Raw genomic sequence first — 23,198 nt, forward strand, 5'->3', positions numbered from 1 at the left:
GGAAATATTTCAATATTTCCAGATTGTTAGCAATATTAGTTTCAAGTAATATTTTATGTAGTTGTTAGTTTTACAGACTACACTATCTTTGTCTCAATACTTCGTATTTTCATTATCCCCTACAGTTAGAAGTGTATAGTTTGGAAGACGATTATTTCCAATTATGGTGATTGTCCTTTCAACGCTTCTCCCACGCTCTTTAGTTTTACTGACCTCACTACAGGTCTTCCTCCCACTGTAGGGGGCACGGGTTGCCCAGTCGTCTAAGGTGCAACAATTCGCTGTGCAGGGTTGAGTCCCTTTGGCACGCCAGAAACCTGTGATTGTGGGTTCGAATCCTTGTTCGCCCGGATTATGTATCCGTGCTCGTTGGTTTCGCCAAAGTCGTAAACGTCTGAGACTTGTATCACTTCGGGCTTTCCTCCCACATTAAGCTGACACGCCGCGATATAACTGGAATACTGTAAAAGTAGGCGGTAAACCCAACTCACTCACTCCTCCAACCGTAGGTAGCGTGTCGTGATATGACTTAACTACTGTTCAAAGTGGTGTTAAACTGATTTCACTCCATTCAACCAATAAAGAAAGCAAACAAAATAATGCAATCTGCGAATGGCATTTTATTTTCCGCTTGAGAAATTTAAACACTACCTGGCATGTGTATGTTAAAATGAAACAAACGTTTACTATTAAAAGACGACTAGCGTCTGTCCTGAACTGGGGAAATGTAGTTCACAGCAGTTCTGGCATCATAAACATGAACAGGTGAACTGTATCCTACATCACACACCTCACGTCTATCTGACATGCCAGTTGCTTCAGGTGAACTGTATCCTACATCACACACCTCACGTCTATCTGACATGCCACTTGCTTCAGGTGAACTGTAGGTTTCATCGTACAGCTTACATCCCTTCCCATCGCCTTGGGTCATACATGTTCCCTCATGGTCCATGACCGCATCTTCCTGTTCTATTTCGCAGGACCAATCTGAGTCCAGGTAGTCCAAAGAATAGGCATCCTCTCTGTTGCCCCGAGCAGTTTCTGCTTGACTGCAACTGTGAAATCAGGGAAACGTGGCAGTTCATACTGTTTGATTAAGGAAACGCACACCAACATAGGACATCTACATTTACAAGTTTACCATTGACTTATCTCCGATTTGGGGGCGGTCGGGGAGCCTAGTGGTTAAAGCGTTCACTCGTCACGCCGAAGACCCGGGTTCGATTCCCGACATGGGTACAATGTGTGAAGCCCATTTCTGGTGTCCCCTGCCGTGATATTGCTGGAATATTGCTAAAAGCGGCGTAAAACCATACCCACTCACTCACTCATCTCCAATTTGGAATATCTATTGTACTTGGGTTTTGTGAGGCTGGATCTACCAGGTCCTCCAGTAACAAGTCTTACCATTGACATCGACCGCATTTGCAGAACCGGCAGCACACAGCTAGGAAGACTACAAGCAATGCTGTTGTCGGTAGTCCTACTTTCACAGCATACAGTATTTCCGCTTTACTATCTGCCAAATAAATATGGGCAATGAGGATTTAAAATAATGTGACATGTTTCATTGCAAACGATTTGCTGCATTTTAAATAAGGTAAATGGCAGCCGACCTTTCACTCTTACACACATTCTTTCATATTGGTTAAAGGAACTGTTCACCTCAAATACTTTTTTCCAATGCTATAGTTGGAATGTTTAATTCTGTGAAATCTAATAAATCATATTGACTCTGACTTACATAACAAATATAATTTATTCTTCTGTTTTGACTATCCGAACTATAGGCAGGTACGATGCCCCTTAAACTACCGAATATACCACTGATGAAACCACTGATGATACATATAGTGATACAACTGAATATTACACTGATGGAATCACTGATGAAACCACCTATGAAACCACTGATGATACCTCTGATTAAACCAGTGATGAAACAAATGACGATACCACTGATGAAAACGCTGATGAAACAAGTGACGCTACCACTGATGAAACCACTGATGAAACCGCTGATGAAACCACTGCTTAAACCTTTGACGATACCACTGATGAAACCGCTGATGAAACCACTGCTTAAACCTTTGACGATACCACTGATGAAACCACTGATGAAACCACTGATGAAACCACTTATGAAATCACTGACGATACCACTGATGAAATCACTGACGATACCACTGGTAAAACCACGGACGAAACCACAGAGGAAACCACTGACGATACCACTGATAAAACCGCTGATGAAACCACTGATGAAATCACTGACGATACCACTGATGAAATCACTGACGATACCACTGATGAAATCACTGACGATACCACTGGTAAAACCACGGATGAAACCACTGAGGAAACCACTGACGATACCACTGATAAAACCGCTGATGAAACCACTGATGAAATCACTGACGATACCACTGGTGAAACCACGGATGAAACCACTGATGAAATCACTGATGAAACCACTGATGAAATCACTGATGAAACCATTGATAATACATCTTAGATACCACTGAATATTAGACTGATGATACCATTGACGATTCCAACGATAATCACATATACCCCCATACCACTGAATATTACACTTACTAACCACCCTGATGACACAGCTGATGATGTTGGAAATCTCAAACACTTGAATCTTAATCAATCATCATTTGAGGCTGTTACATTTGAAGTTATCAGGTATATGATAACATCATTATAATTTCAAAATGAGATAGTTTCCTTCTAACTGTTTAACAATCCCCTTTCTTCAAAGGAAACTGTACATTCACATTACACTTCTATCACACAACTTTCTCAACAAAACGATGCCATAATTCCTTTGTCTCAACATAATTTACTTTACATAAGTTTTCTATGAATGTTGATCACCAGACACTGCCACTCGTTCGAGTTCATTCATCGCCTTATCATTCAACTAGCTACCGGCGTTACACTTACACTGGGAGGAGCATCGTGGACCATACCAGCCTTCTTTACATCCATAGATACAGTCTCCACTCATCTTATTACAGTCACTTTTAGTAACCATTGAAGACTGTTCATCCAAGGTAAAAGGGTTAGGACGACAATTTGTGTTGCATGTGTTGTAACAACCAGACCCGTAGTAGGAGTCCTCACATCCAGACACACAGAAGGAGCCCAGCTGACAATATCCTCCATCACAACCACCTGGACATGCTGTACAGTTACCTCCTGGACTGTCACATGGTATGTTGCATCTCCTGCCTTGATATCCTGGGACACATCCCTCGGTACAACGTCCACCACCGTCGTCTGACTGACTACACAGGTTATATTTACAATATCCGTCACAAACTGACAAACATTTCAGATCAAAATACCCAATGTCACACTCAGTGAGGCAATGTCCCGTCGTGATGTCGCAGTCTGAACAATGCTGGTTGTCTTTGCATGGAGAAGCTGGAAATGTTGACATTGACAGTCATCATATTTTGTGACACGATGCACACATTGAGGAAATAAAGACGGCAAAACCCTTTCCTAAATGTGCTGTCATCTTCATGCTAGTTATCATAATGTTGGTTTCATATACATTAACAGTGGATATCAGAATTTTTTTAATCTCGACAAACTATATTCGCTATGATACGGCGGTAAACATTTGACAAAGAATGTGTCCAGTCGCACACAGAAGGCAGCAGGGCAGAGATCATATTAATACAGATATACATTCAAGATGGGACTATTTGAGATAATGTAATTCATCACTTCACCTTTTATAGCAACTACCGTGAACGTGATGCACAGGATCACCGAGGTCATTCTGTGTCTGAAATGTATACAAAACACATAGTAGTCCGCAGTGGTATCATTAGTAACCATTCTGAAAGGGCTTCTGTTCTGGATATTTGGCAGGGACATTAATTCTATACGCTCAGACACCATTCATACAATCTGTCCGTTATAGTAATACCTTTGTCTGTTGTGTTGTTAATACATATAATACAGCATCTGGAGCGAGAAACAAGATTGGAAACAGATATCACAGTGTGGAGCATAGTTCCTCTTCAACGTGTGCATGCAATACAAATTTACTGAACTATAAAGCTAGGAAGCATTATTAACATTAAAGAGACGTCATTGGAAGAGGGAAATGTCCCAGTAAAGGTTTAATGAGCAGCATACAATCAGATACAAACACACATGCCTGTGTACCAGAATGTAGAAACTTACCACACCATGGGAGTCAGTGTTAATCTGTATCGCACATCCCAAACCTTACGGTGTTTTATAAGGCTTATAACTGGCAGTCGTCAATTGTTTTTATTTATTCCGTCTTAACAGGAAGACTATGGATTCACCGCTGTCATAAAATACGTTGAGTTAAGGAAATACTGACAGAAACTGATCAATTATATCTTGAGCATTATTTTCATATTTGTACGTTACTTTCGAACAACGGGAGTCAGTATTTTGAGAAGGGTACACGTTTATAAATTATTTTGTAAGTGGTTGGTCACACATTAATAAACATGAACTGATATGAATTATTCATATATTTATCAGTTCATCAGTTCATGGTAAGAATTGTGTGACCAACAACTGTATTATCCTCTTCAATGATTTAATACCTGCAACATAATAAATACCACACAATAGGAATATACAAATATAAAACAAACTATTGTACGATACTCAAGAACACTCGGCTGATAATCTATATATAATATGGTATGACATCATAATCAAAATAGTCGATGTTAAAGACGTATTCATACTCACACATGTAACTTGGACATGAATACAGTGTACCGCTCATTTTACCATTTGTTGTAAGATTATGTGCAACCATATTTGTTTAGTTCTCTTTAGGGGTGCCCGCCCCATGTTAGTTTCCACGTTGCCGTGCTTATATGCTTTCAATACCTGTCATATGTTCGAGTGAAGTATTACGGTGTTTGAACCAGATGAACTGTGCGATTGCTATCTTCAAGGGACACAACTCCTCCAGTACTCAATACCCAAGTACTACATTCGGACTATCCTCTCCAACTTGTTTAACGCCACAGTCAGCAGTACTCACGCTGCATGACTGCGGTATGTCAATAAACAGCTTTCGACAAGACAACATGAACATTGACCTACACGTTTTGGGATAGATGACAGATATCCCACGTCACCGCGCCTGGTCGCCGGTTCCATTGTAACGCTTCTTACGACAAGCATAGGCTGGTTGCCTAAAGCCTTACCCGGAATCCGACGGGTTCTCTCCAACTACAATTTGTGAGGTGTACGTAGCGGGGTGACTACAGACACACTCACTGCTACACCTAGCTGTGGGACAATATCATTTGACACGCATGGCCACACAAGAGTCTGCTTGCTAAATAATAGGGACATGTATATGAGATGTTTGATACTCATACGCATGTGTTTGGAAATTGATTCTGTTTATTCACTGATACTTGCATTGTGCTTTTACAACTTATTTCTAAATAACATAAACGGAAGATATTGTCAAGAAGAAGGTGAAAGTATGTTAATATTTAAATGTAAGAGAATAAAGATTTATTTGTATGCGTCTGTTGTACCTTTTGCTGACACCAGCACTATCAGAATATATTTCCTCGATCACTGGCTGTGCGCCAAAGCTTTGTTTGTTTTTAAGGCCGCATTCATTTTACAGCTGTATAACGGCGGTCCGCACCGTCCAGACCAGGCCATCCAATGAGTAACATCATGAACTATCTGATTATATTTCCATGATCACTGGCTGTGTGCCAAAGCTTTGTTTGTTGTTTAACGCCGCATTCATTTTACAGATGTATAACGGCGGTCCGTATCGTCCAGCCCAGGCCATCCAATGAGTGACATCTTGAACTATCAGAATATATTTCCATGATCACTGGCTGTGTGCCAAAGCGTTGTTTGTTGTTTAACGCCGTATTCATTTTATAGCGTTATAACGGCGGTCCGTATCGTCCAGACCAGGCATTCCAATGGGTGACATCATCAACATTGATATACTTAACAGGGATATTATGACATGCCTCAGTCAATTCAGGGAGCCTGACCACCCTTTCCCGATAGTCGCCTCTTTTAAGAGTTAAGCGTGGGTTGCTGTATACCGATTCTACCTAGGATCAGTGGGAGAAGTTTAAGAAGACAGCAGCCATGTCTATTGTCGAAGGATATAAAGCTGTCGACAACGTACACTGTAAAACCCTACGATCTTGTGATCAATCGTTGCTTGAAGTGCCACAATCAAGAACAATCTCCTACGGGGTTCGCTGCTTTGCAAGGGCCGGTCCTCTTCTTTGGAACGCCCTGCCCAAAGAACTCAGAATGCTCAGTGAACGTAACAGTTTCAAAAAACATCTGAAGACACACTTGCTCAGCAAAATATATACAACCATACCAACTGTGCGAGCTTCAAGAGCGTTTTTGAGCAGTCAGTCTGGAAACTAGCGCTATATAAATACCAAGTTAATTATTAATAAAACGCAGGCGACAGAACACACACTGGGATCAAGTGGCAAATGTTCCCAGTGCAGAGACTCGTTCAGTCAGTTGAACACGTACACGTCGGGCGGGCTTCTTCATTGTTGACGTTGTTGTTGTTGTTGTTGATGTTGTTGTTGTTGTTGGTGGTGGTGGTGGTGATAAGGCGGCCGTACTCGGCGCCACACTGAGCTCGGCCCATGCCGTTGATTATCGGATACCTTGGCTCCACTCAGGTCATCATTAAATGCCACCTGCTGTCCACTTGACGTTTTCCACTACCAACTGCTACCTGCTGTCCACTTGACGTTTTCCACTACCAACTGCTACCTGCTGTCCACTTGACGTTTTCCACTACCAACTGCTACCTGCTGTCCACTTGACTTTTCCACTACCAACTGCTACCTTATTCTACCGCTACATACCCCCTTCTGTTAATGTGGTGTTTGAATCGTTTGACGAGGAGGTGTGTTGGACAGAGAAATGAACGAACATGTTCACCACATTTATATATTTGTATAATAACTGATGGGTGGGTGCACTCTATTCCACAGTCAGCAATAAGACACAATGAGACACATTGAGACACAATGAGACACAATAAGGCACAATGAGACACACTGATACACAATGAGACACAATAAGGCACAATGAGACACACTGATACACAATGAGATACAATGAGACACACTGAGACACAATAAGAAACAATAAGACACACTGAGACACACTGAGACACAATGAGGCACAACGAGACACAATAAGACACAATGAGACACAATAAGACATAATGAGACACAATGAGACACAATAAGACACAATGTGACACAATGAGACATAATGCGACACAATAAGGCAGAATGAGACGCAATGAGACACAATAAGACACAATGAGGCACAATGAGACACAATAAGACACAATGAGACACAATAATACACAATAAGACACAATGAAACACTATAAGACACAATGCGACACATTGAGACATAATGCGACACAATGCGACACAATAAGACATGATGAGACACACTAAGACACAATGAGACACAATGAGACACACTGAGACACAATGAGGCACAATGAGACACAATAAGACATGATTAGGCGCAATAGGACACAAAAAGACACAATTAGACACACTGGGACACAATGAGACACACTGAGGCACAATGAGACACAATCAGACACAATAAGACATAATGAGACACAATGAGACACAATGAGACACAATAAGACACAATAAGACACAATGAGACATAATGCGACACAATAAGACAGAATGTGACACAATGAGACAAAATAAGACACAATGAGGCACAATGAGACACATTAGACACAATGAGACACAATAATACACAATAGGACACAATGAAACACTATAAGACACAATGCGACACATTGAGACATAAGTCGACACAATAAGACACAATAAGACATGATGAGACACACTAAGACACAATGAGACACAATAAGACACAATGAGACACAATGAGACACAATGAGACACAATAAGATACAATGATACACTATAAGACACAATGAGACACAATGAGACACAATGAGACACAATGAGACACTTCACTAGTCGAGTGTGAAAAAACAAGCAGCTTAGTGCCTGAGTGTGATTTAATGAACCATGACAAAAGAATACATTCATGGAAATAGCTCTGCAAACACGAAAACGACGTTTTTTTCAGTATATTGTCATTTGACGGAAAAACGACCAAAAATTCAGTAAGATTGATCAATGGGAGAGCGTCTAGATAGTGTCCGGAAAATCGTCGAGTTTTATAAGTTTAAAATGGACGGAAAAAACTATGCTTTTTGCTCCACCTTCCAACTTTTACCCTTATTGATCAATCAGATGGCGCTTGTCCCCTGACACACGCGATCCCATGGCTTTCTTTCGGGAGCAGTAGGTTTCGTATTTATGGCATGCCTTGCTCTTGTATCTGTAGCTGAAAAATCAGATTTAGGATCCCTCCAAAGTTACCTCTATCGGACAAAGGGTTGTGTTGTATTTTGGTAATCTTAAGAAATATGAAATATTGTTTTTATAGCAATAAGGATGGACTAATATTAATTGAGTCTTTCAGCTATCTTCACTCAACATTGTCTTTGTTATTGTTTTTCATTGTAAACATCTGTCTTCAAGATCAAATATTCCAACTACTCCGTGCAGCCCCCTGACCACTCTACATCCTCCTACGTGACATGCTGCATCCGTCAATTGTTCCAGACCTGTAAGTGTGTAAATATAAAAATCTGATGTCCCTACAGTTTGGTGCGTGTCTCATCATACATTTTACTTTATGAAAGTATACATATTCTGTTTATCGCGGAGGGGGGGGTGGGGGGGGGGGGGGGGGGGTCCTGTCCTGTAACTGGCAATAAATGTTGATTCATATGTAAACGGGTAAATACGATTTACTCCAGAACTATTATAGATTACTTAAGGTGATGGGAATATGTACGTAATTATCAGAACTTTGGATTTCGACAAAGCGTTGTGCTCAGCATGTTGTTTAAAACAGCATGCTGTCTATGAAATCTTACATTATACAATGACCTTCGCGACTCTAAAATTAAACAAATAATTTTCCCGATGCTGTGGAATAGAGCTAGCTTGAGCTGGCTAGACTTGCTTTTGTATACATATCAAGATTATTGTTGTTTTTCATAAAATAGATATATTCAACAGTCACGGTGCAGGACTAGGGGTTGTTTGGGTAGGGGGGGCAAGGATTCGGGGCCTGGTCGGGACTTTGTGTTTGACGTGTAGACGGCATTTCCAGCTTTTACGTATGACCAAAATGATGCCTGATGCAATTCCCTATATTGACATGTACTGTGTTGTCCAGTGCCTTTTAGGATGAACAATTGGCTTGCCTTCGCATGTGTTTGTGGTAGGTGCCACTGGTGGGGCGAGGTGAACCCGCCTTTTTGCGAGAACCCAGTGTCATCATTGTTTGATGGTGAATCATGGCACACGCCCTTGGTCTTGTCGGAAGTGTGCAGTCGCCATTATTTTTGGCAATGATGTCTTATGAAAATGTAAGGGCTTTTGTCGTCATTTAGCCACAGCAAGACTATTCATTCACAACATATTGTGCTAGGCACCTTCCCTTGGTCATCAGCGACCACGGAGAACCATATGACTCCTTGTGGGTGACCTGCGTGGCAATAAGGGACGGGAAACTGCAGGGGATGAGGGCAGTTAAGTTGATGGTACAGACAGATAAGAGAGATCATTTTACAACTGTAAAACCCTATTTCACAAAGGAACAGGCGAAAGCTGAAACTTTATGAGATTTACAGAACAAAGGCAGCTGTTCAATTCTAGTCACTTACTGACTCGGGATGTTGGGGTAGAAATGTAAAATGCCCGGCCAGTATGAAACATTACGTCATTAAAATGCGTAAAACATTTATTGATAAATATAAAACGCAATAAGTGATTTTAAAAGACATGAGTATACGCACAGCCAGTCCCCCAACCACAAGTCTGCATGTATCCATACTCATACTTGCTAACATGCAAACATGCATTCTCAACCACTTAACCTATTTACACAATCATCTCACTACATCCACGCCATCCGTTGTATCCCCACGCAAACATCGTATTCATCTTTACCCACCATATCCGTACAACCATCACAACCACGTCTTCGTCAACCCTCATGGATCCATGTGCATGCTTACATGCTCCATCCTCCCACTATTCCCAAACATAAGTCGAACTATAACCATAGCCGTCATCATGTATCCATAATCACATATAAACATACACCCTTCTACCATTCCCTTGATAACTATAACTATAACCATAGCCGTCATCATGTGTCCGTATTCACATACATATATACACCCTTCTACCATTCCCTTGATAACTATAACTATAACCATAGCCGTCATCATGTATCCGTGTTCACATACATATATACACCCTTCTACCATTCCCTTGATAACTATAACTATAACTAAAACCATAGCCGTCATCATGTGTCCGTATTCGTGCTCACATGCATAAACCCTTCTACCATTTCCTTAATAACTATAACTATAACTATAACCATAGCCGTCAGCATGTATCTGTATTCGAGCCCACATACATACACCCTTCTACCGTTCCCTTAATAACTATAACTATAACTAAATTCATAGCCGTCATCATGTATCCATATCCGTGCTCACATACATACACCCTTCTACGATTCTCTTAATAACTATAACTATAACTAAAACAATAGCCGTCTGCATGTATCCGTATTCACATACATACACCCTTCTACCATTCCCTTAATAACTATAACTATAACTAAAACAATAGTGATCTGCATGTATCCGTATTCACATACATACACCCTTCTACCATTCCTTTAATAACTATAACTATAACTATAACCATAGCCGTCATCATGTATCCGTATTATTTATGCTCACATACATACACCCTTCTACCATTCCCTTAATAACTATAACTATAACTATAACCATAGCCATCATCATGTATCCGTATTCGTGCTCACATATATACACCCTTCTACCATTCCCTTAATAACTATAACTATAACTATAACTTAAACCATAGCCGTCCTCATGTATCCGTATTCACATACATACACCCTTCTACCATTCCCTTAATAACTATGACTATAACTAAAACCATAGCCGTTTTCATGTATCCGTATTCACATACATACACCCTTCTACCATTCCCTTAATAACTATAACTATAACTAAAACCATAGCCGTCATCATGTTTCCGTATTCGTGCTCACATACATACACCCTTCTACCATTCCTTTAATAACTATAATAATAACTATAACCATACTGCCTGTATGTCCTAAAGCTAATTTTACCTCAGTCATTCCAAAGAACGCTTAGCCCATGAGTCAGTGATGTTACCATTAGTGCCTATCTATGTAAAACCGTCAACATTAAGGGCGTCGATCTTCCGAATATGTCGCATTCAAGATCTTGCAAAACATATTCACTAGTTCTTTGGTCGAAGATTCTCACTGTGACCATCCACCTGCATTCCAGGATTCAAGCCTCACTTGCCCTTATTCCCTGGTTGCTACGAAACGTTTTCCGTGGAAACGCAACTGTTTACCGTGTCCAAGTTCGTTAAACATGGTTTGCACATTCCAGCATGAGGTAAAGTCCTCTCTAGAGAGTGCGTGATCCAGATGCACCTTTGAATAGCCTTTACTGACGTGCATATTCTTCTTACTCAACATCAACTTTCTCTTATGCTCGACTGTCTCCTGTGTCGTTAATTGTTGCTCGGATGTCTGCGTTAGTTACACTGTTATCAACACATTCGTTAGAGAGATTGTCACAATCAATATTACAACAACCATAAGGAGTAGTATAATTTTCAACTTCGTGTACGTCTGTTTTTTTTTGCTTTTTAGCAAAAGAGAGAGAGCGTGTGTATAGTAATAAATGTTGGACTGTTGGATACAACATAAAACAAATAAAGAAAATTCATCTTGGGCGGGATGGTAACTTGAGGTGAATAAGCATGTTAACTTTGCACTTGTTAACGTAGAAAATATCGCGCATGAACGTAGTTATAACTGACATGCTAACTGCAGCTTCTTGTGAGCAGTCGCGCTGTTGGAATTATTTGATTAAGTGTAATAAAGTTGCAAGCAGGACGGTGTTTTGGGAGGGAATAGCATATGAATGATAATAATAATAATCCTCTATAAGTAGCAAGTGATTCCCAGGTACATGGGGGCCTTTCCGTGGTGTCGGGCCGGGAAGTCGAAAATCTATTTACCAGTAGTACCGGAAAGGCGAATGGAGGGGTAAAGGACTGGGGACCGGGAAGGCGAATGAAAAGATCAGTGATGTGTACCCTCGTTATGTATACAACGGACACTTATACATTGAGGACACTGGGGTGTTGTGAGACGGACAAGTGAAGAAAGAGATAAAAAAAATTGAACTCAAAGAATGTGATTACTAACTTCCATTGAACTCGTTAGACGGAAAAATAAAGAAAGAGATAATCTACTAAAATTGTTAATATTGAACTCAGAGAATGTGATTACTAACTTCCATTGAACTCAGATTAAGTAATCTAGTAAAGAAACGATGAAGCTATAACAACATGCGGGAATCAGTTAATCTCTACTACTATATCTTGTATTGAGAAGATGAGACTTTAACGCAAAAGTTGTTTGAATTGTGAGTAGGATGTCTCTTTGTTCTGAAACCCAAGTTAGAAGTATATAATATTTTTATATGTACAAGATCATTAACGTTCAAAACGATGGCTAATGCACAGGTATGTTTGATTTTCATCGACGTGGCGGCAAGCATCTTTACTACAGTGGTCATAAGTATCGTTTTAACAAGAAGACTGGTGAGAAGACTTATTGGAAGTGTGTCACCAGCCATTGCAAGGCCAAACTCATCACCTCCGATGATGTCCTTCAGTCACAAGGACAGGCACACAACCATGTAGAACAGCCCTTCATCATGCACGTTGATGCCTTCAAATCGAAACTAGTTCATCGTACCAAGACCGAGATGACTCCTATACCCAGGATCTACGATGATGAGATCGCCAACCTGAGGAAGAACCATGACGTTGTACCTGATGGTGTGCTGGCTGAGATCCCGACCTTGGCAGCGATGAAGACTATCCTTTACCACCAGCGTCACAAGACTGTTCCACGCCTGCCTCAAAGTAGACTACACGTCAACTTAGAAGGAGAGTGGACCCGTACTCAAGGAGGAGAGAGATTTCTTCATACGGTACCTATGTCAGAAGGCGAAGACCCTATCCTTATCTTCACTACTGACAAGAACCTAGAACTGTTGTGTGAAGCAGACATTGTGTATGCAGATGGCACTTTCTCGTCTTCTCCGAAGCTGTTCGACCAAGTGTACACCATTCATGCTGAGTTTCAAGAGCATATGTTCCCTCTTGTGTTCTGTCTTCGACCAAACAAGGCAGAGTGTACTTACGTGAGAGACACAACTTAGGTTTTGACTGGACTCCCCGGGTGTTTCAGCTAGACTTTGAGCACGCTGCCCACAACGCCGTTCAATCTGTGTTCGCAACTACACATACTAGAGGCTGCTTCTTTCACTTTACCCAGTGTATGTGGCGACGCGTACAAAAGGAAGGACTGACAACAGAATACACTAGCGTTGAAGAAGTGAAGAAGGTTGTTAGACGAGCTTCTGCCCTTCCCTTGGTGCCACTAAACATGGTTGAAGACGTGTGGGCTGATGCGATTGCAGACAGTCCTCAAGGCGTCAAGGTGACGCGCTTCATGGACTATGTTACCACTACATGGGTAGAACGATCTTGGAGCAAGGACCTGTGGAATCAATTTGGAAACCAGGGACGCAGAACAAACAACACCCTTGAAGGATGGCATCATCATCTGAACAAGAGCGCCCAGAAGACTCACCCTAACATCTTCGAGGTAGTGAATCTTCTGAAACGTGAACAATCTCTAACAGAAGTGAGGGTTGAGCAGCTAGGCGCTCACCCAAGAGCACCTGCTCGGAAGAGAAAATACCGAGTGATTGACTCTAGACTACGTGCCTTGAAAGAAGATCTGTTGAACCAATTGACAACAACAATGGACTACACTGACGATGTGGCAGATCTACTGCACTGGGAATGAACTGAATTATTACATAAATGATAAAGTGTATGTCTATATACATCTTCAAATACATGCATGATATATGATATGTTATACTATACTTGTTATATATTGAATTTGTTGTCCAGATTAAATAGTGTCCTCATTTCATTGGTGTTTTCTTTGTAATTAACAAGCAATCTGCCATAATAAGAATTTTTGTGATGACCGGGAAGGCGAACGTAATTTCTAACTCTGAGGGATTGATTTTCGCCTTCCCGGGCCATACCAGGAATATCCACAGAGCATATTAAATGTGGATCCACCTGATCGAAGTGTGTCATCAAACCAGTTATATTTTTTGTCTTTGATTGACTGTGGCGTTTAACATTCAATAATTCATTTACTTGGTTAGGGAACATCATTTTCATCTCAATTGGAATGGACTGTCACGGAGTTGTGCTCTTTATGTAAGAAAACAGTAAAGAAAAACGGGGTGTAACACCAGAGTCAGTCAGAACAAGATTGAAAACTGACCCGTTATTATGTATGACAGACTAGTGGGGTAGCGGTGCATGTATATGTGAACCTTAAAACTATTAATAAACAGTTTCCTCAATTCAAAGCAATATCGGGAAAAATATATGCATATCATATCTGTCAATGTACTCCAAGTTCACCTTCTACAAAAAGCAGTTGTGGAAGCCGGCAATTTATTCAGGTTTATATTGGTTTGCGTATGTGATGATTATATAACTTGCGTAAGTTTTTATCCTTTTCCTATACTCAGCTGTTCCTGAGCCTTGCGCTCTCCTAAATATTGTGACTAAAATGCTTACCGTTATCATTGCACTAATTAATATAAAATGCCTGCCGATCAAGTACATGTCATAAATAAAAGCGAGATTGTACGACTCCGACCTTATCATGAGATTGTGTTTATTAATCACTGTCAAATAGTGGTGACCTAAAATCTAGAAAACAATAAGCAAAATCGCACATGCACTGAACGGAAAATTTGAACAAGGCACTAAACAATCGCACGGGCAGAACGATTCAATTCAGCACTTCAATTAAGAGCTACGAGTACAGATTCAACCTCCGGCCTGTAATATGACACGTGAGAACTGAGCATGGATTTCAAAGGTAGAATACCGGTAGACGCAGCTGCTTGATGATATCGTTCTCGCCTAGTAAATTCCGATGACAAATAACAACATTATTTGGCCGGAAAAACGATGGTTTGAAAGCGTGACCATGACTATGTACGGACAGAAACGACGTTTTCGTCTTTGCAGTGTAACTTTGAGCTTCTTATAACTCGAAAAACACTAAGACTCGAATACTCGAGGCATGCGTACAACATATGTATCAAGTCCATATTGCGTGACGTTGTAATTCTAAAATATAATTCAAGAATATCTGAGCTTTAACAAAGTTGACCCCAGGGCCGTAGTGCACGCCATCCACACTCCTCACTCCTTTAGTCATGTTGAACGTATCAAACACGGGTATATTGAACCCTCCCACCAGGTCCTCCATATATCTGTTGAAGAGTTCAGCGTGTTCATTGTCTGAAGTTGATACAACTTGTCTATGCCAGAGACCGAAATAATGAAAACCTGACCATATCAACTTTGGCCAGGTTTCATTCTTAAGTGAGGTGATTACAGCCATTGAATATTTCTTCATAGCTCGGCGATCAAATTGCTGCCATGAGCCAGCGCCAAAAAAGATAATAGACTTTGGTTTTCCAAGAACCAGTTTGACATCTTGCCTCATCTTAGGAACGTCGTTACTCTGTGGATAATGACGGAAAAGCACTGTTACCGTCCCGTTGCAGAGTTTCGGAGTGTAGTCCAAATACGCTCGACAGTTACGGGTTGGAAAAACATACACCCCAGAACATTTTTTCTTAATGTCTGTAAAAAAAAATATATGTATCAGAACGACTTCTTTTGCTAGGATTATTTAGCTGTTACTCAGTTTATTCCTCCTAACACAAGCTTGATTTAATAAGAATGAAATATTAAAATCACTTTGTTGGTTGCTTCCCATCCAAATGGTTGATGATATATGTAGAAATATTGTACGTTCTAATTCATCAATTATAAGTACAGGCACCATGGAGGTACAATATCGTTTCTCCTTATTTATGATTGAATCATTGAAAAGAAAATCGGTTTACATACCTGCAGGTGCATCGGGTGGAAGTCCGCCATATTGATTGTCTCCCTTGAGTATGATGATGAGGGCAAGAAACACCATTCTGACAATGGAGTCCCCATAGAAGTGATAGGTGCCTCCCCGGAGGAGCTCACAGGCAGCGTTGGGTGAGAAGGTTTTCACTTGACATCTGACAAGAACAGATCCTGATTATTCAGTATTATGGAACATCATGGTTCCCTAATGTCCATTTCTAGTTGTAGACAAATGCTAAAATGTTAAAATGACTGGTCTTCAGTTAATCCATGTAAAGTTTAAACAAAATGTTTCTTATCAGTGTGTGACAGGGATTTCTAGTGGATATGGAAAGTGTTTTTATTTTCGCTTGTATTTGTTTAGACGTTTACACCTGCTCGTAATATAATCAGAATGGTACACTGGATTTTCTTAAAATTATAGAAATGGTTTTGTCGCTGATGTTTTAATTGAAATTTAAAGCGAATAAAAACAAAACAACCAAACATTTCCATAATCACAGGGAATCTATACTAAAAAGAGTCCATTGAACGTTTCCGACTAAATCATTAACACGTTTTGATGATTCCCTATCAAATAGCGATGATCCCAGGTGCACAACAAGCAAAGGTACATGGTCATATGGTACAAGTCAAACTATGGAACTGCAACGGACCTTGCATTCTTGTCACTGATGCATCAAATAGTCTTCACACGTCTACCGATGCCTCCAAAGGTGTTACGGTTTCAAACATAAATTGGATGACGTTATTTTTCAGAGGGGATTATCTACTGTGTTGTTCCTGTTAGATGCAACACAGATACAAGCGATGGCGGGACGATCGTAACCAAAGACGGAGAAATATTACAAACGATATTGGGAGAAAAGGTTAAGGTTATCGATATGAGGATTGTGAGCATATGTGATAAGTATCCACCAGTGCATAAAATGGACTTCTCTGACATAGCCGAGGTCGGATTCAATTGAGGGAGTCATCATTATTAAAATGCAGGTAAATATGTGTAAATCTTGAACATTTTAGTAACATCCTTATAGAGGCTGTACATAATGTTGACAATCAATGTAAGAAATAAACAAATGTATATACACTCTTCAAAAAAAGAAACGCACAGGTCGATTTTTGTAAATTTGTTGTACCTAATAAAGTCAATATATTTAATATAATATCATAGATACAAATATTAAATTTTGGGGCTCGACGTTGTCGTTGCACAAAGGCATTAAAACATGTTCATTGTTATGTCACATAAGGCAACAAGGTTGCGCTGAACTCAGTATCACGACTCTGCATCTCCTTGACATTGACTGGATAAGCCTACGAATTCTGACCTGCGAAATTCTGCGCGATACTGCTGGTAACGCACTGGCCAGTTGTGGGAGTGTCTGTGGCGTATTCTGACGTTGACATACGTGTCGATCGAGTTCATCCCAGAGGTGTTCGATTGGGTTGAGATCCGGAGATCTCGACGGACAGGGCAAACTGCTGATGTTGGGATTATAAAGGGAATCTACCGTGACACATCTGTGTGCGGTTGAAACAGCTGAAACAGCTGGCGGTCAATGACTGGAATAAGGTGAGGTTGAAGAATTTGATTCATGTAGCGATTTGCTGTCAAATTTTCCCGACAATTAAGTCAGATCTCGTGGTGCAGGATATGGCTCCGCAGGATATGTGTGTATCGGTCCCAAAGGTGGGAAATGGTGCTGCGATGGACGTTAAAGTGGCGTGCAACAGAAGACCGCGATTCCCATCTTTGGATACGTTCCATGACGATGTTCCAAGCGGCAGTGCTGAGTCTTTGCATTTTAGAACTTGAAACATGTTGACAATTGAATGACAAACTATATGCTTGCTGTTGTATAGCGTCTACCACGAGTTACGAATATCATAACTTGCTCGTGCATTTTGCTTTACTGTTTTCCTCCCTGACATTTTTTAACAAGTGTGAAAACAATGCCGTTTAAGACATTTCAAATCGACAATAGCTGCGTTTTGACACACCGTTTGTCGAATACCAGGCTGCCAACATTTTCCAAAAAACATATAATATCCAATTGATATACCGGAATTTTTGTGTCGTTAGGTTCAATGAACTGCATACTACCAGTGCGTTTCTTTTTCTGAAGAGTATGTATTGTAAGGTTAGTTATTTCTGCTATATCACCTGCTATCGTTAGGAATCCATTTCGAATATTCAGCATGTAACTGAGGTCGAAGGTCATAGCAGTCTGTACAGACACATTCTTCAACTGTTTTCATCTGACACGTGTTGTTATAACAACAAGGGTTACTTCCCCTTGGGTTACATAATGCCCTTGTCCAGTCTGCCATTCTCTCACTTGACTTCCATGGATAGTAGCCTAGGTTCCCGCATCTTTTGTCCGTCAGTTCGAAATTATTACTTCCGTTTACAGCGTAGAGACCTTGTAGTAAAAAGGCTTCAATCTCATCTTCCTCTTTCTGTGTGATAGGACGTGTTGCCCACGAACCAGCCACCATATATTCGAGTACACTTGGACATGTACCATGTTTGTAGTAGGTTTCTATCGCTGGCAGATAAAATGTCCCTGGCTTGTGAGTCCTGGCTACCGTCAATAAGATGATTATTCCTACAGTTGCCAGGACAAAGACAGCACGCTTGAATTCACCTTTGAGGAAATCCTTCTCCATTCTGATTGCAGTCTGAAAGGAAAAGTAGCATATTACCGTTGTCCATAGGATTCCAATTCACACGTTATTGTACATCTTAATGTAATTACAGAGCTATTGGTAACTCGGGCCAGACGTAGACCATAGAGTAAGAAGTGAGACACCAGCCTTTGTGTAGATATAGCCCTGAGACCTGCCGCTGATTCTTTCTCAATGGGCAGGTGCATCAAAAGTAGGTTACTCTGAATATTGCCTAACATTTACTACTACTACTACTACTACTACTACTACTACTACTACTACTACTACCACTACTTCTTCTACAACTTCTACTACTACTGCTACTGCTACTACTACTACTACTACTACTGATACTACAACTTCTTCTACTACTACTGCTACTACTACTACTTATATTACTATGTCTACTTCTTCTACTGCCACTGCTGCTACTGCTTCTACTACTATATTACTACTACTACTACAACTGCTCCTGCTACTACTGCTATTACTTCTACTAATACTTTATTCTATTACTACTACTACTACTACTTTACTACTACTGCTCTGGCTACTGATACTGCTACTGTCACTGGTTCTACTACTATTACTACTACTACTACTACTACTACTACTACCTCTTCTATTACTACTACTACTACTCTATTTTCTACTTATACTACTAGTATTCCTGAAATAGTGTTTGTTTCAGAAACAATATGCTCTACTTAAATGCTGAAATTGAAGGGTCAACTTTGAGTTTTATCTGCGTCAGTCCGCGAGAGAGGGTAGAAAAGAGAATGATGGTAGCGGGCATTGCCCCATTGGCTTTGAATTATCAGTAAAGCCAGAGACATTACTGCATCATCAAGTCACCATGCAAACTTGGAATATATAAAAAATAAATTTTTATTAACTTTGCATTGATTTGTCTGCATATTAACTTCAATTAAACTTGGAGTCAGTGTATACCAAGTAGGACAATAGAATATCTTTAGTATTTTGGTTTGTTGGTAATTGGAGTAAATTTGAGGTGGTCAAGCCACTTTGCTTTACATTTTTCTACAACCGGTTATTTATATTTTAATTCGGAATACAGATACCTAGAAATGATCACGGGTAAATGCAGGTTGACGTTGTGTCACGACTATGTTGCTATTGACCACTGGATAACTATTTAGACGATCGGGTCAGTAGAGAGTATATAGTGAAGGTGAACCGCGAGTTGGTGAAGGCAGCGTCAATGAACAAATTAGATTCCGGCCCAATAATAGTTGCGGGCGTTGCCCCATTGGCTTTGAAAGGTGTTTTTGTAGCACTGACTGGACAATTATTTTGTCATTAACTCACCTGGTTAGTTCTGAATAACCTACACCTGTTTTAGCGCCTTGATAGTGAGTGGACGTTCTTGAGTGAGTGAGTGAGTATGGTTTTACGCCGCTTTTAGCAATATTCCAGCAATATCACGGCAGGGGACACCAGAAATGGGCTTCACACATTGTACCCATGTCGGGAATCGAACCCGAGTCTTCGGCGTGACGAGCGAACGCTTTAACCACTAGGCTACCCGACCGCCCTGAACGTTCTTGAACATGGCCTTAGTGGGCGGTATCAAGTAAACAGAAAATGATTGATCAGTACAATTGCATTAGTTTTCTCTGTCCTGGTGTATTGCAAATGACTTACCTTGAATAAGTAGTGTTTCCAAAATTCACGTCAATTGATATGCTGATCCTTCAACAATCTATCTACCTCAGTCTCACTCAGCAGTGTATGCTTCGTGATTGTGTTCTTTTAATGGCTTTACCAACAACGCGGGTAATGGGGTTGTATGGTAGCGGGTATGGAGCACATATACAAGCACATTGCAGCACACATCCACATTGTTTTAAGACAGTCAACGTAAGCTTATAACTACGCTTCACAGTCACAAGTCATACAGAAGTGCACCAGAAAAAGGAAATGATTTATATGACCATGAAAGCGGTCAATTTCGCTCGTAGGCCGCTCACAGAGGAAATAAACCTGCACGTAGCTCACTGAGATATCAATCGGAACACATTAGGTAACTTGGTTACCTCGCAAAATATGGTTGAGTTTCTGAAATGAACCGGTGTTTATCCGAGTCTATTGCGTAACATGTGGAAAATCGCTACGCGGTTTTCTCATCAATACATTTGCTGCGAGTTTTGCTGAATCAGGACAGATATGAATGAATGTTGTTGAGAAACAAATAATCGTCAGCCAATCACTCTGGGCATATTGCATGTGAGCTCATGCACATATAATCGGCTCCATGATACACACACATCCCTTGAGATTAGTTACAAACGTTAAACATTTTAGAAAGAAGCAAATCTCAAACTGATTACATCAGATAAAGGAGGCGCTGTCAGTTCGGCATGTTAAGCTACGAAACGCATCGAGTATCATAACAAAGAAAACATACAAAGCTTCATGTAGTTTAGTGAGCATAACACTGCATAGATATTCTGCCTGATCTGGTAAATGGTTACCTATACCTAGACACCAGGGCCGAAGGTGTGAGTGAGTGGGTTTGGTTTAACGCTGATTTGAACAAGTCTCACACACTTACCAGTTTGAAATCCAAAAGCACCGGTATGGGGCTGACAAACCCTGAAACGTAATCGGGGCGAACCAGGATTCGAACCTACAACCATTGGTTTCTGGCGTGTCCACGGGATGCAACACTGCACAGGTAATTCCGGCGCCTTGGTTGACCACCCTGGGCCACCCTGACACAAAACACAGTGTGGACCCCGTCTTCAAGACGGTAGTTGTTGTTTTAATCGCCACAGAGACTTACGTTTAGTTGGCTCATACTCACGCTATTTCACTGATGAAGTTGATTTATTGCATGACTTGATTGTATTTGTACTGACTGAGCATCTCAGTTGTCTAGCGGATAGACTGTACATGTCAGTCTTCATGATGGAAATTCGATACAACATATATATATCAATCACACTTTCACACACACCATATGTATTACCTTGCGTTTTGGTTGCTCTGCTGTGAGTTAGCACGCAAAACGACTTAGACCAAATATATATGCATCGCACAGTGAGCAGGGTCATGCAACAGATCTCAATCTTTCTGATTATCAGATAGCTTTGCGCTGTACACTCTACTGTAGCCGATCCCACAGCACAGTCTCTGTGTTCACGTCTCACTTTACCCCACGCAGTGACACGGAACAATGGTACAGTGGAGGTGCTCACAAAGAAACCGTCAAACAGAAACGGTGGCCTTTGTATATCCGGATGGGAATGGGAATTGGAGTTTTATTTTGAGCAATTCTCCTTGATCAATCTAGATTCGACAAACGTGTGTAGATCGGTTACAATGACACAACAAATACCTGATTAATGGACAGCTTCGACATTGAAAATGTTCGCGTAAGCTTCTGAGTCATTCTTTGCTTCTCTTTTCCTTTTCTTGTTTAGACTAAGTTCCTACCCATCCATTCTTTGTAACTAAATAAACGGCTATTTGGTATATCTTGCTTGCAACTAAGATTGTCCAAATCCGATATAATTGTCTGTAATCTCAGCAAGGGATATTCTCTTTTTCTATGTGACCAGATGATGACGTCCTTAATGACAATGCAAAGAAAAAGTATGTGACTTGATGCTGTATTATGGTGCCAATAGTACAGTTATATCCGACAACCAGGCAGATCGAACTGCGTTAAAACATGGTAGCCATCAGCAAGTATATGATACGGCGATCTTCTCTGTCCTTGAATGCCCACAGACAGAAAACCATCTTATAAGATTATCTCCTCTGGCCTTGAATCCCTACAGACAGGAAACATGTGATACGGCAATCTCTTCTGCCCCTGAATCCCTACAGACCGAAAATCATGTCATATGGCGATCTCTTCTGTCCTTGAATCCCTACAATCCCCCGCGACTGTGATCACCAGTACAATGGAGAAACTCAAAGAACATCGGACCTCTGTTAACAAACTCGACCTGGCATCCGCTATTTCCGAACACATCCTGAAGAACCCAAACCATACTTATGGTCACGATGTCTGGATTGTCGGGTCCAGACTAGATGAATAACAGACCGACGTCACATAGATGGATTATTGCTCTGTGTGTCGATAAAAAACAATCAAACAAACAAACCAGCCTATGAGAAATTTTTGGAAAACTGCCCTACCGACAACACTGTGCCCAGGTCAATTTGTCAAAAATGTAAGCA

The 23,198-nt window shown here is 40.7% G+C and overlaps 2 protein-coding genes across 2 annotated transcripts; both read right to left on the bottom strand.

The window, feature by feature from the left end:
• Positions 1-600: 600 nt before the first annotated feature.
• On the bottom strand, positions 601-4,533 carry LOC124118643 (scavenger receptor class F member 1-like). The gene is made up of 5 exons (XM_046480845.2): positions 4,219-4,533; positions 3,759-3,814; positions 2,962-3,444; positions 1,411-1,522; positions 601-1,058 (listed from the first exon to the last, which is right to left on the bottom strand). Exons 2-5 carry the CDS (start codon positions 3,805-3,807, stop codon positions 701-703), a joined length of 1,002 nt encoding a protein of 333 aa, XP_046336801.2. The 5' UTR covers positions 3,808-3,814; positions 4,219-4,533; the 3' UTR covers positions 601-700.
• A 10,341-nt stretch (positions 4,534-14,874) lies between these two features.
• LOC124128288 lies at positions 14,875-19,238 on the bottom strand. The gene is made up of 3 exons (XM_046491666.2): positions 18,481-19,238; positions 16,305-16,468; positions 14,875-16,034 (listed from the first exon to the last, which is right to left on the bottom strand). The coding sequence occupies exons 1-3, from the start codon at positions 18,984-18,986 to the stop codon at positions 15,484-15,486; spliced, it is 1,221 nt and encodes a 406-aa protein (XP_046347622.2). The 5' UTR covers positions 18,987-19,238; the 3' UTR covers positions 14,875-15,483.
• Between the last annotated feature and the right edge of the window lie 3,960 nt (positions 19,239-23,198).

Source organism: Haliotis rufescens, unplaced genomic scaffold, assembly GCF_023055435.1.
Source record: "Haliotis rufescens isolate VD_foot unplaced genomic scaffold, xgHalRufe1.0.p SCAF_137, whole genome shotgun sequence".
NCBI classification, from domain to species: Eukaryota; Metazoa; Mollusca; class Gastropoda; order Lepetellida; family Haliotidae; genus Haliotis; species Haliotis rufescens.

Coding starts and splice junctions, on each gene's coding strand:
- LOC124118643 (XM_046480845.2), bottom strand. CDS start 3,807: ATGACCTCGGTGATCCTGTGCATCACGTTCACGGTAGTTGCTATAAAA. Junction 1,523..2,961: donor TCCACGATGCTCCTCCCAGT/GTAAGTGTAACG, acceptor TTTATTTGGCAG/ATAGTAAAGCGGAAATACTG. Junction 1,059..1,410: donor AAATGCGGTCGATGTCAATG/GTAAGACTTGTT, acceptor CTGATTTCACAG/TTGCAGTCAAGCAGAAACTG.
- LOC124128288 (XM_046491666.2), bottom strand. CDS start 18,986: ATGGAGAAGGATTTCCTCAAAGGTGAATTCAAGCGTGCTGTCTTTGTC. Junction 16,469..18,480: donor TGGATTCCTAACGATAGCAG/GTGATATAGCAG, acceptor TGTTCTTGTCAG/ATGTCAAGTGAAAACCTTCT. Junction 16,035..16,304: donor TCCACCCGATGCACCTGCAG/GTATGTAAACCG, acceptor TTTTTTTTACAG/ACATTAAGAAAAAATGTTCT.